This window comes from Salmo trutta, chromosome 31 (genome assembly GCF_901001165.1).
Source record: "Salmo trutta chromosome 31, fSalTru1.1, whole genome shotgun sequence".
NCBI classification, from domain to species: Eukaryota; Metazoa; Chordata; class Actinopteri; order Salmoniformes; family Salmonidae; genus Salmo; species Salmo trutta.
Window position 1 is genome coordinate 27,049,380 of NC_042987.1, and position 18,684 is coordinate 27,068,063.

Consider the following 18,684-nt stretch of genomic DNA (forward strand, 5'->3'; position numbering starts at 1 on the left):
TGCCGAGCAGTTGCCATACCAGGCTGTGATGCAACCCGTCAGGATGCTATCGATGGTGCAGCTGTGTAACTTTCTGAGGATCTGGGGACCCATGCCAAATCTTTTCAGTCTCCTGAGGGGGAAAATGTTTTGTTGTGCCCTCTTCACAACTGCCTTGGTGTGTTTGGACCATGATAGAGCGTTGGTGATGTGGATGTGCACCAAGGAACTTGAAACTCTCAACCTGCTCCACTACTGCCCCGTTGATGTTAATGGGGGCCTGTTCGGCCTGCCTTTTCCTGTAGTCCACGATCAGCTCCTTTGTCTTGCTCACATTGAGGGAGAGGTTGTTGTCCTGGCACTACACTGCCAGTTCTCTGACCTCCTCCCTATAGGCTGTCTCATCATTGTCGGTGATCAGGCCTACCACTGCTGTGTCATCAGCAAACTTAATGATTGTGTTGGAGTCGAGATTGGCCACGCAGTCGTGGGTGAACATGGAGTACAGGAGGGGACTAAGTACACACCCCTGAGGGGCCCCAGTGTTGAGGATCAGTGTGGCAGATGTGTTGTTGCCTACCCTTACCACCTGGTGGTGGCCTGTCAGGAAGTCCAGGATCCAGTTGCAGAGGGAGGTGTTTAGTCCCAGGGTCCTTAGCTTAGTGGGCACTATGGTGTTGAACGCTGAGCTGTAGTCAATGAACAGCATTCTCACGTAGATGTTCCTTTTGTCCAGGTGAGAAAGGGCAGTGTGGAGTGCGTATGATATTTTGTCATCTGTGGATCTGTTGGGGCGGTATGCCAATTGGAGTGGGTCGAGTGTATCCAGGAGGATGCTGTTGATGTGAGCCATGATCAGCCTTTCAAAGCACTTCATGGCTACCGACGTGAGTGCTACGGGTGGTAATCATTTAGGCAGGTTACCTTCGCTTCCTTGGGCAAAGGGACTATGGTGGTCTGCTTGAAACATGTAGGTATTACAGACTCAGTCAGGGAGAGGCTGAAATTGTCAGTGAAGACACTTGCCAGTTGCGCCGCACATGCTTTGACTACACATCCTGGTAATCAATCTGGCCCCGCGGCTTTGTGAATGTTGACCTGTTTAAAGGTCTTGCTCACATCAGCTACCGAGAGCGTTATCACACAGTTATCCAGAACAGCTGGTGCTCTCCTGCATGCTTCAATGTTGCTTGCCTCGAAGCGATCATAAAAGTAATTTAGCTCATCTGGTAGGCTCACGTCAGTTGGCAGCTCGCAACTGGGTTTCCCTTTGTAGTCCGTAATATTTTTCATGCCCTGCCACATCCGGTGTGTTAGGATTCAATCTTAATCCTGTATTGACGCTTTGCTTGTTTGATGGTTCATCTGAGGGAATAACGGATTTCTTATAGGCGTCCGGATTAGTGTCCCGCTCCTTGAAAGTGTCAGCTCTAGCCTTTAGCTCGATGCGGATGTTGCCTGTAATCCATGACTTCTGGTTGGGATATGTACGTACGGTCACTGTGGGGACGACATCGTCGATGCACTTAATGATGAAGCCGATGACTGAGGTGGTATACTCCTTAATGCCATTGGATGAATCCTGGAACATATTCCAGTCTGTGCTAGCAAAACAGTTCTGTAGCGTCGCATCCGCGTCATCTGACCACTTTCGTATTGAGCGAGTCACTGGAACTTACCGCTTTAGTTTTTGCTTGTAAGCAGGAATCAAGAGGATAGAATTATGGTTAGATTTGCTAAATGGAGGGCGGGGGAGAGCTTTGTATGCATCTCAATGTGTGGAGTAAAGGTGGTCTAGAGTTGTTTTTCCTCTGGTTGCACATGTGACATGCTGGTCAAAATTTGGTCAAACTGATTTAATTTTGCCTGCATTAAAGTCCCCGGCTACTAGGAGCACCGCTTCTGTGTTAGCATTTTCTTGTTTGCTTATGGCCTTATAGAGTTGGTTGAGTGCGGTCTTAGTGCCAGCATCATTCTGTGGTGGTAAATAGACGGCTACAAATAATATAGATGAGAACTCTCTCGGTAGATAGTGTGGTCTACAACTTATTATAAGGTAGTCTACCTCAGGCGAGCAATACCTTGAGACTTCTTTAATATTAGACATTGCACACCAGCTGTTGTTGACAAAAAGACACATACCCCCACCCCTCGTCTTACCAGATGTAGCATTTCTGTTCTGCTGGTGCATTGAAAATCCCTCCTGCTCTATATTATCCATGTCGTCGTTCAACCACGACTAGGTGAAACATAAGCTATTACAGTTCTTAATGTCCCGTTGGTAGGATAATCATAGGTCATCAATTGTATTTTCCAATGATTGCATGTTAGCAAGTAGAATTGTTGGCAGTGGGAGTTTACTCGCTCGCCTACGGATTCTCAAAAGGCAGCCCGATCTGCGTCCTCTTTTCCTCCGTCTTGACTTCACGCAAATGATGGGGATCTGGGCCTGTTCCCGGGAGAGCAGTATATCTTTCTCGTCGGACTCGTTAAAGGAAAAATCTTCTTCCAGTTCGTGTTGAGTAATCCCAGTTCTGATGTCCAGAAGTTATTTTTGGTCATAAGAGATGGTAGCAGAAACATTATGTACAAAATAAGAAAAAAATAAGTTACAAACAATGCAAAAAAATGAACCAAATAGCATAATTGGTTACGGGCATGTAAAACGTCAGCCATCCTCTTTGGCGCCATCTTAACTGCTGATTGCAGCTTTAAGGGGATTTTTCAGTCAGCAATGCATTTCTTGTATTACAGTTGAAGGCTGCTTGGTTACACTGTAATCCTCTCTCAAAGACAGATGTGAATGAAGGGCTAAAACAATTAATTGAGCTTATAATTTATATAACAAACAATGTAGGTTATTGTTCTGGGCATGTATTCACAGAGCTTCTGAGAGTAGGAGTGCTGATTTCAGGTCAGGTCCCCCCTGCTCATGTAATGTTATGTATAATGATTTTAAAAAGTTAAACTGATCAGAGAATTGGCGATATGATGGTATGATTTATCATCTGCTATACTGTAGGTCACAGCTGTAGCCTTACCCCCACGCACCTGTTGCGAAACAATTATGTTTACAATGGAACAATCATTGACCTTGTTGACCTGTTTTTCATAACATAATATCTCCTTTAATGGGGTAGAATCCTTCATCCTCTTGTACACTGGTATAATCCACTCTTTGAGTTCCAGTACACTTGAGTGTACTGGAGAGAGAGAGATTTTATTGACGAGTGTTTTGGCCTGGAGGGCTGATATTTCAGATATGAAGTCTGTACCACTGCGGTGAGTCAGTAGTCACTCATAAATGCGCTTTGAACGAAAGGGCAAGGCGTCAACAAGGTTGTCAATTCAGCACGGCAGAGTGTGTGAGAGGGTGAGGGGGGGTGGGTGTGTGTTTGTGTGTGTGTGTGTGCGTGTGCGTGCACACACACACACACACTTATGTGCCTGCCTTAGTTGTGCATTTTATGTATGTGTGTGCGTGTTTTTTATTTTATTTCACCTTTATTTAACCAGGTAGGCCAGTTGAGAACAAGTTCTCAGTGTGTTTATGGATGCGTAGTCCTGTCAAAATGTCCAATCATCATAATATGCAGTTAAACATGGCTAGACAGAATCAGTGGGGAGGTATTATGATCAGTAGGCCTGACTGAATATTTTCTTTTAATAAACAAACCTGCAGTTAATCATGTTTTGTAGCAGAATGTGGTTTGAGCCCACATGTATTCCTATCACATCATCTATGCAGACTTCAGAAGATTTGTTGTAAGTTACTCTTGTCCATGATTGCAAAGTTCTGGTAACTTCTCCAGAAATTCTGATTGGAAGACCTTTTTTGTTGTTGCTTATTCCTTTCTGATTGGGGAATCTTCCAACCGGGATTTCTGGAAAACCTGGGAATTTTTGGAAAGTTACACCAATTATGCACCCATGGTCTGGTCAGGGTTACACATTAGTTGTCTCATGAATCTGGGAGAAAAATAACCAAAGTGTAAAGCATTTACAATGATCGATTTACACCACAGAATGAGACACAGCTGGTGTCTGTCTGGCTCTTTTCAATTCCTTTGGTGTTGTGACATCAAACAATGTCTTTGCTGTGAGCAATGTCAGTGTGGCTCTGTCCTGGGATTGACAGGTTCTCACTAGGAGAGAGAGCTGGTTAGGTCACACTCAGACATTTGTTCATCAAACGTACTCAGTGTTCCTATGAATCGAAGTTCTTTCAATGATACACTGAGTAACAGCACAGGTTCTTCTTCTCTTTGGTTCTTGGAGGAATCCAGAGAGGAAATGTTCTATGAACTAGAACTTGTCAGTCTCCCAGAGCATCATCGATGAGTAAAATGTGCCAAAACTTCCATGGGAGATGAACTGAAAGCAAGTAGCTAGTGGACTGTCCATCCATCCACACAGACAAGACAAACCACTTAACACACGGCATAGCTAGCGGCTGGTCCCTGTTGACCAGACAGACCTTATGGCAGATATTAGCTCTGACATCAGCTGTCGAGCGGATGTTGTGTTGACCTGTGTTCCTTTCTTTCTCTCTCTCTTCACATTTGGTGGAAAGGGCTGCCCCCCCCCCACCCAGATGATCTTGTGGATACCATTTTAATATTTCTGTGTGCAGTTTGAAGGAAGTTGCTAACTAGCGCTAGTGCAATGACTGGAAGTTCAAGTCCCGCAAACTGTTGCAGTTTGCATAACTACTGCATAACTACTCAAACAAGAAAATACATGTCTGTATCCTTATTATGGATGTCAACATATGTAATGGGTGAGGACTGTAGTGCTATCAAAATGGCAAAGTGCATTTCAATCAGACTGCATCAGTTTTATTAGTTTACCACCCCAAGCCAGTGTAACATACACAGCGTTCCAATCCAGTTTACTGTCAAAAATGTGTATAATAGCTGTTTTGTAATGATATGGAAAATGTAGGTAAGAGTGAGGCTGGCCTTCTCCCTTGGAAAAAGGCCAAGAATAAAATGTATTGTTGACTAACAAGCTTATCGATTTTTGTGTGTGTGTGAACCCTGCTTTTCTCTCTACGACTCTCCTGTTGGTTTGTCAAAGCATCCTCTTGTCTTGGAATTTCCCCTCTGAGGGTCGAAAAAGTCCATTCATCCATGCATTCATAGAATATCACTGACACAAAAATCCACCACAAAATGAACATAACACAGGACATCTTGAAAATCTTACAACGTATATAATTGACACAAGGTTCCAGGAACAAACAACAGCAAATTACACATATTGACTCAAAACTCTTTCTTGCATCTACCATCACCATGAACACAAACTCTCCAAATGTGTAAAAAAAAATTAAAAAAGGTTTTCTTTCAAATCGTCACCTTTCGGAAATGCCTGTCACATTCAACTTGTGAAGGGGAAAGAGTAGTGTCCAGGGCCACTGGTTATATCAGACCTAGGCTCAAATAATATTTGAAATAATTTCAAATACTTTATCTGTGCTTGATTGAGCTGGCCTGGCTTAATGGACAAAATAATAGGGCCATAACTGCAAACCACGCCCATCTGCAAAACCCCAGGCATGCTAGAGCAAATGTGTTTTAAAGATTTCAGTATTATTTAATCCCAAATCTGACATTGCTATTTCACCCTTCTCAGACTGCAGCCATCTCAGTGGTCCATCTCTATCTGCATAATCCTAATCAGTAGACATATATGGAGTGTCGACTCGCCTATCAATCCACCATCTTGTGATCTGTCTTTGTGCAGATTGCCATCCTATCGATTACCTAGGCCTCTTATGTCATAAAAGTGCAGCGTTTAAAAAGAGGCAGTGGACTTTGAACTATTCAGATTAGAGCGTGAGAGTGGTTGGAGGAGAGAAGGGGGGGGGTTGTGCAAATTTTGTCCGGTGGCATTGCAAAGCGTGTCCATTGAAAGTGAGTGAAGTCGTCGTGAGTAAAAGTGGTTAGTTGTCTTTTTGCATTGGAATGTCACTGCGGGGCAGTCACACCGGCAGATACGGCAGTTTAAAACCAGGTACCCCTACACAAGCTCACATGGTACCCTCTTTATCAGAGCACTACCTTGTGTCACAAAATGTATCAAAATATTTCTTGGCCTTTTCACACGTAACCTATTTAACAGAGGTTCATAAGGTTCATAACCGGTCCAAGAGGACTCTTGTAGGTTTTTCACCCAATCTATCAATTGAATAATGTAGTGCATATCAGATCAAAGTAATATAATTGTGTGAAGGTTGGAAGGAAAACCTGGATACAAAGGGATCCGCCAGGACCGGTTTTGATAACTACTGCAGTCCTCCTACTTGAGTGTCCTCCCAAATTTCCTGCCTCAGAAACCAAAAGGTCATGCCTAATGGACGTGTTGCCTTGCTACCTCAGTTATAGTGTACAGTCATAGGCTGAAGACCTCAGTTCTAGTGCACAGTCATAGGCTGAAGACCTCAGTTCTAGTGCACAGTCACAGGCTGAAGACCTCAGTTCTAGTGCACAGTCATAGGCTGAAGACCTCAGTTCTAGTGCACAGTCATAGGCTGAAGACCTCAGTTCTAGTGTATGACCTTGTCTCTGGAGTCATAAATCTCTCCAATCTCCTCATTGATTGCACTTTCGATGTCGGCTATTGTCGAGCGCAGACCGTATCAAAACATCTCCACTCGTCCCTAAGGGGGCCTATTCAGTCTGGATAGAAATATATTGCTGTGCAAGAGACAATGTTTTTAATATCATGTGGAGTAAAGCATTGAATTGGTTCTATACAATATGTTTCTAGCGGTTTCCATCTTGTTGAATAAGCCCAAGAAGACCTTCTTTATCATGCGCATGCACACACACACACGCACACACACACACACACACACACACACACACACACACACACACACACACACACACACACACACACACACACACACACACACACTGTATCTTACCTCCGTCCCTCCCACACAGTGGTCTAAGACTGAGAGCCTTGACAATTATTTGAACTAAGTTGAAGTACATCCTTCCTCCCTGGCTGCAAGATTTTCATCAGCAAAGGCCTTCCACAACATTCCCACAATATCCCAATCATGTTGCAGTATGATGAAGCTCTGTCATTGCCATAATGCCAAAAAAAAGCATTGGAGAACAATTTGCAGGTCTTCATAACAGATGAATAGTTTACCATGAAAAATAGCCTGGGAGGCAGAGAGAACTGAGAGAGGGAGTGGGAAGAGAGGCACTGTGTGAGAAGAAGGGAGAGAAAGAAGGTGGGAGGTGAGAAGAAAGAATGAGATGAGAGGAGGGAGAGAAAAAGCTATTTGAGTGATCATCACAAATTCCAATCCCTAAGTCAACCAGTCCAAACAGAGAAACGGTCGGTCAGACACATGTACACAGTCTGCTTTACCACAAGTGGTTATAGTGCAGTATGTAAAAACCCCTCCACTGTAGCTGGCTGGCTCTGTCCAAAAGTATTCATCATAGGTACCATAAAACCTTAGCCATTAACAAGAAAGTAACACATTATTATGTCGACCAAGGTCCATTATCTGAAGACAGAACAGAATAGGCTGGTGAAAGGAGCTATAAGAGGACAGGCTCATTGCAGTGGCTGGAATGGAATAATTGGAACAGCATCAAACATATAAAAACCACTTGTTTGACTCCGTAGCCATGATTCCAGTCCAGCCATTACAATGAGCCCGTCCTCCTAAAGCTCCTCCCACCGGCCTCCACTAAGACAGAACAAACGGCAGTACACACCCACACAGCCCATATGCTACCATATTCTGCCAATATAGTGTCAATACAGAGGACTACTGTGGTCACACTAACACTAATGTTCTTTATGTTTCCCAAAACATTCCCCATCTGGTCCTATAGAGCCACCAACGCCTAGAGACACAGATCTGCTCTGGGAAAGACAGAAGTAAGGGTGGAGGGATGGAAGGATCATGTCTGTGTGAATATGATCACGACTATTATTACTGCCTTATATTATCAAGCAGATCAAAAAACTGCTTATGTGAAGCGTTTTAATTTTCTCACTGTTGCCATGTGATGTGTGGGTTTAAGGGTTTAAGGTTTTTAGGGCCTTACCGAAACCAGATTATCTTTCATAAAAACTCATCAATAGTTTATTTTGTTTGAGTTTGGGGTAGAAGTAGTTTTTCTATAAATATTGGGGAGCTCAAAGACGCTCCGTGGGGATTATATTCCTCTGTTTTTAATAAATAAATCATCACCTCAGACATAAAGGCTGTTTACATGATTAGGAACACAAATGTTAGGCTCAGCATGACTGAAAAGTCCCCCTTACACAGCACAGCGTCAACCAACACTAACATCCTGTATATCTCTATAGTCTATAGATTGACTCTTAACATGTCTTAGGTACAGATATCTCAGAGAACCCAAACACCAGAAAACAAAATAAAAGTGTGAAAAGACCAGCTCTAGTGGTGCCGTATATCGTAAAATTAAAGACAAGAAGAGAACCAAAAAAATCTCTGAATAATATAATACTCATTACAACTTTTGTTCTTATCTGAGACCAAAAGGAAGTCCATTCGGTTTTTTTCTCGTTATTTTTGTTTTGTTTTGGCAAAGTAAGTAAATAACCCCACGACATCTTCTCTTCTCTTCCCACCCCTCGTCCTGCCCCCCATGTCCCAAACTCAGTCTAGATTGGTGGAATACCCTGTCAATTATCGCCGGAGCAGCAACATAACCAATGAGAGCAGGTAGAGGGCGATGGATGGGAGGTTGTGGTCAGCTGATGCTTTCACAACCTTCTTGTTCTCCGGAGGGTAGGCGTACACTTTGGGTCTGTCTGTGCTGGGGGCCATGAGGCGCGGGCCCCGAGGACAGTTTTCCTCTGTGCACATCCCACTTCCTGAACCACTGATATCATCACCTGAAGACAAAGACAGAGAAGAAAAACAAATACATTTTTTGAGAAAAAAAATACAGTTTCTCTGGCTTATATGCCAGTTATAACGAAGTTGAAGAGAATAAGTAAGTTAGAATTGCCCTGTAAGATTAACATTCTAACACTTTTCAACCTCATTCATTATATCAGCGCCATCCCTTAGTCTATGTGAAAACGGCGCATTTCTACGTTTTGTTTTAAAAAGAAAAAGGATTATCCCCTTATACATGTGGGTATTGACCTATATGGATAGGGCTAAATTGAAATGTTTCTTACAGAAGTATGGAAAGCATATCAATAACCATGGTAGAAATGAAAAGGGAACAATTTGGAGATTATGGGGAATTTATTATACTGAAGATGAGGACACAACAGTTAACCTGACTCAAGACTGAATCCAAACACATTACACTCAAATCAAATGTATTTATAAAGCCCTTTTTACATCAGCCGATGTCACAAAATGCTATACAGAAACCCAGCCTTAAACCCCAAACAGCAAGCAATGCAGATGTAGAAGCACGGTGGCTAGGAAAAACTCCGTAGAAAGACAGGAACCTAGGAAGAAACCTAGAGAGGAACCAGGCTCTGAGGGGTGGCCAGTTCTCTTCTGGCTGTGCCGGTTGGAGATTATAACAGTACAAGGCCAAGATGTTTCTTTAGTCTGCAGTTTACATTTTACCTTTTATTTTATTTATTTTTAACCCTTTTTCTCCCCTATTTCGTGGTATCCAGTTGCTAGTTATGTCTTGTCTCATCGCTGCAACTCCCGTACGTACTCGGGAGAGGCGAAGGTCAAAAGACATGCGTCCTCCGAAACCCAACCCAACCAAGCCGCACTGCTTCTTGACACAATGCTCAATTAACCCGGAAGCTAGCCGCACCAATGTGTCGGAGGAAACACTGTACACCTTTCAACCGTGTCAGCGTGCATTGCGCCCGGCCCGCCACAGGAGTCGCTAGTGCTCGATGGGACAAGGACATCCCTGCCAGCCAAACCCTCCCCTAACCCGGACGACGCTGGGCTAATTATGCGAAGCCCCATGGGTCTCCTGGTCGCAGCCGGCTATGATCTCACCCTCTTTCAAACAATAAACCAAGCTAAATTTCTCTGGGATCCTCAGGAGAAACCAAAATGATTGCTCGTGGGTCATTTGAACATCAGAAGCATCACCTCAAAAACCGATCAGATTGAAAAACTATTGGCTGATTCAAATTTGGATTACCTTTGTTTATCTGAAACATGGCTAACCAAAACATCACCTGAGGCTGCTTATGCTATGCCAGGGTACAATGTTTTCAGAAAAGACAAATGGGTGGGGGGCTGCTTGTGTATGTAAAGCAGTGGCGGTCAGTGCCGTCTATGATGAGGGAGGACATTTTCTATGAGCATGGTCTTATTTCTATTACAGCATGTTGGATGACTGTCGTTCATATTCCATTCACCCAGTTCAATGTAACATCGATAGGTTTAGGCTACTGCATTATACTAACATTTTCCCTATACCCATCATGAGGTTTTTCCAACCTAGCCTATGAATGAAAGTTTACAACGTAGGTGCACACAGGTTGAGATAACATTTTTAGATGACAGACAGTGACACATTCAATACCGCCCTACACACTCTTGCCTGCATCTAGGGTATAATCATTAGTCCAACAGTGGCAAACGAAAGTTTCTATTGGACAAATTCAGCTATTTTTATTCCCGTTTTGTTTGCTTCCGCGTTTAAGAAACGTTTTTCAACAGAATCGGCAGAATGAATACACCTCTGATCATGCATAAGCAAAGTTCATTTTCATGACAGCCACGTTGTATTCATTCTAGCCTCTAGTCTATGCACTCTCCTCCGGCTACACCATGGTGCTACCATACAGAGTGCTGTTGAGGCTACTGTAGACCTTCATTGCAAAACAGCGTGTTTTAATCAATTATTTGGTTAAGTGAATATATTTAGTATAGTTTTATCTGAAAAGGATAACTTTTTCAATGTTACATTTTTTTTAATGATATTCACTGAGGAGAATGGTCCTCCCCTTCCTCCTCTGAGGAGCCTCCACTGATGTAAAGTATTAAATGCACCCAACTTGAATTCACCCGCACAATGGAAATCAAATGTATTGCAGTAACCGTAACACTGTCACTATAAATGTCATTCACTGTTGTTGGCATACAGTATACTGCCCACCATCATCAAACAACATATTCTATCAACATTTTGAAGCAATTCCACCAGTGGAAAATAAATAAACAAATATCAGATCATAATCTGACTCTCATTACCAGGAAGCTAACCAAAAAGAGATTAATGTACAGACAAGACAAAAAGCAGGTCTCCAACAGCATACCTTTTGAGTCTTTGTCCTCAAAACTGCTCTGAAAACAGGTGTAAGTGCTGAGATTAGGATTTTTAAGGATCAGCGCAGTAAAGTTGTCAACAAGCTTAGAAAGGCCAAGGCCAACTTTTTTATTGGTCTTATCAACCCTGCTAGAGGAAATAGTAAACATCTATGGGACAATCTCAATACATTATCCCCAAAAATTGTAAAAGCATAGCAGGAAAATACAATGATTTTTAAAATGAAGATGAAATAGCCTCAACATTTAACAACGTCTTTAAAGACCCAGTTGAGAACCTGACAGTAACATTTGGCCATAGAAATAAAGTGACCACTTTCCCTGACTCTACCTCTCCTGTTTTTAACATAGCTGAAGTGCCTGAGCAGGAGATAATTAAAATCCTAACTAATCTTAAAAACTCCAAGGCACAGGATGTGTATGGAAATGACTCCGCCCTCCTGAAGAAAAACTCCAGCACCCTGAGCTCTCCAGTCACTCATCTGGTAAATCTGTCAATTAAACAAGCAGTGTTCCCTGACGACTGGAAATCTGCTGTCATAACACCAATCTTCTAGGCTGGAGATGTGGCCAATTATAGGATCATCAGCATTCTCCCAAAATAGCTGACTGGTTGGACCACTCATGTCTAACATTGAACACAACTAAAACTGTCTCCATCAGGAACAGTGAGACCCATCAACCTGAGGAAACTGTAAAAGGGACAGAAGATTGAGATGGTTTCACATTTGAAATAATTATTGACTCTAACCTTTCAAAAAACAAATAAAACAAGTATATGGAAGAGCAAAATGCAACCTGGTAAATGTCAAATTCATCAGAAACCAAATGTCAACAGATGCTGCTAAACTGTACATGCACTCAATGATTCTCCCCCATCTGTTTACTGTGTCACAACCTGGTCACAAGCTAGTATCAGGGCAATGAAACTACTCCTAAAGCTTTATATTATCTTATCCCTTTATAATTCTTAAACTACAAACAGCGTTTGAATCAGGCATTTCATGGGTTAAGGTTAGGGTTAAAGTTTCCAGTAAGACTCAGTTTTAGATTTTGGTTAATTGTTTTGCAGGTCAGCAGTGTCCTTATACTCTCCCAGGTTAAAGCCCCAGATTAGGGTTTCTGTGCCAGTGTTCACACAATGAGATTTACATAACGCAGCACAATAAAATAAAGCATTATAATAATCTTACCTCAGTTATAACAAATGGCATAACAATTTAGGCCAAGTTCTTTAGCCGGTATCTTAATTCCAGCTCAATCCTATAAAAATAGCACTGAAATAGCGACGCCTTTTTAAATCACGTGAGCTAACTCTTCACTGATGATAGGCTTCTTAAATATTCTCTCTCTCTAGGTCTACTTTATCAACAACAAAAAATGTTATGAAAGGGATTGGAAAGGGATTGAAAGGGATTGGTTTGGTTTGCTAGCAACACACATAACAAGCTGGATGGAGGGTCGTTCCACCTCAAAAAGCACAAGAAAGAAGATTTAGACACCCACTATGTCAGTTTGTTCTGAAATCGTTTCTGTTGTTAGAAACTGATGAAATTAGCCTTCCTGCAACATTTACTTTGTTGAAATATAATTGATCTCTGATAAATTAACGTAACTGAATGCACACAAATTGGCAATTGTTTATTTATGAGATTCATATAATATTGAATAAATATAGTCCCTAACATTTGGATCAAACTTTTTTCTAAGGCACCATGAGACACCCCACACGCCACGCCAATCACACCCAGACAATGTTTATATAGTATCAATTCTCTGTTTGACAAGTAGTATGGAGCTGTAGTTCAGAGTTGTGTTTATTCATTCTATGTAATGTATTCTCAGTGAATTTGGTGATGTTTTTTTCCACTGTTCAGAGAAATTTGTCATTGAAGTTGTTTATGTCCCATCCCACATCCTAATATTACCAAGTTCTGACCAGTAGATGGTGCTGTTCCTCCTCCAATTATTATTTTCTGAATCCCCCACCCCCCTCATCATTAAAGGGATAGTTTAACCAAATTACAAAATTACATGTAGACTGTAAGCTGTCAGTGGTCCAGAGGGGCATCCTAAGATCCAGGTTTGAGGAGTTAGCAATGTAACTTTGGTCAACTCTGAGTTTAACCGGTCACACGAAAATGTCTCACCTTTTATCCAGGTAAATTTCTATGGCAACGAATCATTCAGAACTTACCTGCTCTGGGGCAGGCTAACTCACAGCTAACTCCACTTAACCTGAACGAAATGACTGAGCCACAAGTTGAGGACCAATGAAATCAGATTCCCTCCCACTTGCAAAGATTGTGGCATCATCCCCTTCATTTGAAGAAGAAGACTGTAAAATATTTTATTAATCAAAAGTTTTTGAGTGCAAAATTTTTTCAATTATCAAATATATCACATTACACATTTAGAAATGACAGAATGCATTTTAAGCTTCATTCACAGCAACACTTTTGTATGACTTAATACAATTATTTTATCGATTGGAGTGGGAAAAAGGCGCTTGTGGTTGATAAGCACACCAAAGCACACCAAAGTCGGTTATAACGATAAGTAATATAAAAAAAAGACGGCACTTCTAAAAGCCTATTTCACACCACAGCCTCTTGAATTTGCAACTTGTAATATAACTAATCTTTAATTTCGATTTTGGCACAAATTAAATGTGGCACTGAATCAGCATCGCCTAAATGAAGAGTTTGGCGTTCAACTAGCCATGTGCAACATGCATGCACAGTTATAAGCCTGCTAGAGTTAGCGGCAGGTGTACGAGCAATATCCAGCGTCGTAGTACGGATAAAACCTGAGCTGGAATGTGAAGCTAAATGAAGCTGTTTAGCTTCAGAAAACCCTGAGTAAATCTAGCTTGCCCCTCTGGTATGACAGCAACCCATGTTTTGTTTTTGTTTACCAAGCCATTGTTTCAAATGCTAACTTTTCAATGGTACCTAAATTAGTATTTTCACGCTTGTCCAAATCATCTTAAAGTAACTAAAAATGTATTGTGTAACTCAATGATGTTACGTATAGATGACTTGGATATGAAGTGTGAAAATTCAAATTTTTCAAATTTAATTGGCATGCATTGGATTTGTGCCATAGATGCTAAAAAGTTAGCATTTGAAACAGTGGCCAGATAAACAAAACCAGAGCATGGGTTGCTGTCATACCTGGTCCATAAACTGCTATGGGGTAAGACAACCAATACGTAATTGTGTCATTTGGGTGAACTATCCCTTTAACAATGGGGGGAGGAGATAATTAAAAAAACAATAACCTAATAGCAGGAACAGCACCATCTAGTGGTCAGAAACTGGTACTATCAGGATGTAGGATGGGACATGAATCCAGTGACTTCAATGACACATTTTTCTGAACTGGGGAAAACAACATCACCAAAATCACAGAGAATACATTACATAGGATGAAGAAACAATACTCTGAGCTGCAGCTCCATTCTACTTGTCAAACATATAGAACTGATACTGATCGTTGTTGGGGTGGGATTGGTGTGGTGGGTCTGTGGATGGCTTTTGACCAATTCTTCGGATTACTCATGTCTTACTGACTGTTAGAAATATTTTGGTCCAAATCGGATATTAGGTACTATAATTATTGAATATTATATTAATCCTATAAATCAATTAGCTTAATCTGATTATATTTAAATAAAATAATGCTTCCGGAATTCTTATCTTATTTGTTTCTAACTACAGAAATGATTTCAGAACAATCTGAGATGGTGGGTGTCATGGTTTGATGAAATGACATGCAACGACACAGGAGACAATCAAAACAACATATAAAATATTTCCAGTAGTCATGTAATGTCAACATATGGCACAATCTCTTTCATAGTGTTTTGACCATGAGGGAGACCTCTCTGTTGTCCACACAGCTTTTGCCCTCAGGAGTAGGATGACATTGCACCTAAACGCTGAGGTAAGGTCCATTTTGCGATATTCCCTCTATGGTTGGAGTCAGTATTCGCATAGGATGAGCTGATCCTAGATCTATACTCACTGGTGTCCTGAAAGTCCACATCGTTGCCATTGAAAGCGTTCTTGAGGCGGTTGGTCATGATCTTGAGCTGCATGATCTGTTGGCGTATAGTCATGTCTGGCTTGGTGATGTCAATCTCTACCTCAGGGTTGTTGATCTGACTAGCCAGGCCGTCACCCATCACCCCTGGAAGGTACCTGGAAGACAAGGAGAGAGGATGACTGGGGAGAACTCAAATACACACACATACTCACACATGCATGATCCACGCATGCAGAGGCACCCACACAAATATGTATGCATGCGAGCATGAACACACACACACACAAAGCATGCATGCACACAGACAGACGTGGTTTAGGGGTCCTACCTGGCACGGGCCATGCCGTTCCAGCACTTGTCTGCTTGGGCCCTAGTGGCCACCCTGTCACTGCAGAGGGTGCTGGGTAACGAGACCCAGTAGGGCTGCATGTCCCTCAGCCTCCTCGACACATCAGACACCTGGGGGCGTTTTGCAATGGAAAATGAAAACAAGCCTTTCTTATTGGACCAGTTCAGGTAGTACCCCCTATGTTTCAGTCCCATTTCTTTAGTTTGGTGCTTAATGAATACAACCTGTGTACTGGAAACTACAATCAAAAGCTATTCAATATCATGTTTGTTCAAGCATTCACACCTTCTGCAAATAGCTTTGGTATGAGCAATAAACAAACAAAAACAGTGTGTTAATTTTTGGGAGACAATGGTTGTTTCCATTTCCTCACATTTCATATTCATCTGACTTATTTAATTCTTGACTGTAGCATTGCTATTTTTGCATTCTTCACAGAGTAAGAGTAAACACGACTAAACAGAAACCGTATCATATCGAGAGAGAGAGAGAGAGAGACAGAGAGAGAGAGAGAGTAACACTGACCAGTTTCTCCAGCCTAGCCGCAGAGGTTGGACTGTCCTCCACTGTAACCTTCCCCCTCCTCTTCACCTCCTCCAACCCGGTGCTGCTGGTTCCTCCCTCCCTCGGATTCCCACATGCCTGGAACACCTGAGAATAGAGAGAGGGGGAGTTAGAGGGAGGAAGTGACCAAATGATTCAGTTGAGAGGCATTTATTTAGGGGCAAAAGCTACAACTCTTGAGACAATCTGTAAAATAATACCTTCATTTTGGTATTTGGTATTTTATTAGGATCACAATTAGCAGCTACTTTCCATGGGGTTTATATGAGTCTTGAGGATTTCAAACGAAATCTCTTGCCCAATCGGATCAACAACTACCACAAACCATGTGTAGACTAACAGTGAAATGCTTACTTACGGACCCTTCCCAACAATGCAGAGAGGGCCTCCAGAGAGGCGCAGTGGTCTAAGGCACTGCAGTGCAGTGCTAGAGGTGTCACAACAGATCTGGTTCTGATCCCGGGCTGTGTTGCAGCCGGTCGCGACCGGGAGACGCATGACAACGATGAGACAGCCTATAGGGAGGAGGTCAGAGAACTGGCAGTGTGGTGCCAGGACAACAACCTCTCCCTCAATGTGAGCAAGACAAAGGAGCTGATCGTGGACAACAGGAAAAGGCGGGCCGAACAGGCCCCCATTAACAACTACAGGGCTGTAATGGAGCGGGTCGAGAGTTTCAAGTTCCTTGGTGTCCACATCACCAACAAACTATCATGGTCCAAACACACCAAGACAGTTGTGAAGAGGGCACGACAAAACCTTTTCCCCCTCAGGAGAGTGAAAAGATTTGGCATGAGTTCCCAGATCCTCAGAAAGTTCTACAGCTGCACCATCAAGAGCATCCTGACGGGTTGCATCACAGCCTGGTATGGCAACTGCTCGGCATCTGACCGTAAGGCTCTACAGAGGGTAGTGCGTACGGCCCAGTACATCACTGGAGCCAAGCTTCCTGCCATCCAGGACCGATGTAATAGGCGGTGTCAGAGGAAAGCCCATAAAACTGTCAGAGACTCCACTCACCCAAGTCATAGACTGCTTTCTCTGCTACCGCACAGCAAGCGGTACCAGAGAGCCAAGTCTAGGACCAAAAGGCTCCTTAACAACTTCTACCCCCAAGCAATAAGACTGTTGAACAATTAATCAAATGGCCACAGGACTATTACATTGACCCCCCTCCCCCTCCATTTGTTTTGTACACTGCTGCTACTCACTGTTTATTATCTATGCATAGTCACTTCACCCCTACCTACATGTATAAATTACCTCATCTAACCTGTACCCCCGCACACCGGGGGTACCGGTACCCCCTGAATATAGCCTCATTATTGTTATTTTATTGTGTGACTTTTTATTATTTTTTAATTTAATTTATTTGGTAAATATTTTCTTAATTCTTCTTGAACTGCACTGTTGGTTAAGGGCTTGTAAGTAAGCATTTCACGGTTAGGTCTACACTTGTTGTATTTGGCACATGTGATAAATGGTTTGATTTCATTTGAGGTGGCGCACAATTGGCCCAGCGTCGTCCGTGTTAGGGGAGGGTTTGGCCGGCTTGGATGTCCTTGTCCTATCTCGCTCTAGTGAATCCTTGTGGCGGCCATGCGCATTCACGCTGACTTCGGTCGCCAGCTGTACAGTGTTTCCACTAACACATTGGTGCAGCTTACTTATTAAGCGAGTAGTGTGTCAAGAAGCAGTGCGGCTTGACAGGGTCGTGTATCGGAGGGCGCATGGCTCTTGACATTCGCCTCTCCCGAGTCCGTACGGGAGTTGCAGCGATGGGACAAGACTATAACTACTGATTGGATATCATGAAATTGGGGAGAAAAAGGGGTAAAATAAAAAAATACATGTATTATTTTATTATAATATATAAAAAATAAAAACAATGCAAAGCGAAAGAAAATTGAGAAATAACAGAAAAGTAATAACACATAATAATAAAAGTCATAAATACACCATGAGTAATGATAACGTGGCTATATACACAGGGTACCAGTATCGAGTTGATGTGCAGGGGTACACGAGGTAATTGAGGTAGATACAGTATGTGTATATAACTAGGAATAAAGTATCTAGTCAACAGGATAGATAAAAAGTAGCAGCAGCGTATGTGATGAGTTGTCACGACTTCTGCCGAAGTCGATGCCTCTCCTTGTTCGGGCGGTGTTCGGCGGTCAACGTCGCCGGTCTTCTAGCCATCGCCGATCTGTTTTTAAGGGTTGATCCAAGCATTCTGTCCGAACAACAGCAGTCAAGCACCCAAGCTAACTGGCTAACAGTTGTCGCAGTGACATTCTATTAAAATGGTCACTTGCATAGTGGAGTCATTTGTTAAGACATGTAGCTAGCTAGCTAAACAATGAACCATAATCACAACTCATGACGTTACTACCCTGCATGAATCTGCAGGTAGCTAACCAAGCAGGTTCAATGTGAGCTAGCTAACATTAGGCTATAACAAGCA

At 42.4% G+C, this 18,684-nt stretch overlaps 1 protein-coding gene across 1 annotated transcript in view; it reads right to left on the bottom strand.

Moving 5' to 3' along the window:
* Positions 1 to 5,174: 5,174 nt before the first annotated feature.
* LOC115169841 (glypican-1) overlaps positions 5,175 to 18,684 on the bottom strand; it is a 116,200-nt gene continuing 102,690 nt past the window's right edge. The window contains exons 8-11 of the mRNA XM_029725859.1: positions 16,179 to 16,304; positions 15,633 to 15,763; positions 15,284 to 15,459; positions 5,175 to 8,880 (exon numbers count right to left, since the gene is read on the bottom strand). Of these exons, the coding sequence (XP_029581719.1) occupies positions 8,672 to 8,880; positions 15,284 to 15,459; positions 15,633 to 15,763; positions 16,179 to 16,304 (642 nt within the window). The 3' untranslated portion in view covers positions 5,175 to 8,671. The remainder of the gene's footprint in view (positions 8,881 to 15,283; positions 15,460 to 15,632; positions 15,764 to 16,178; positions 16,305 to 18,684) is intronic.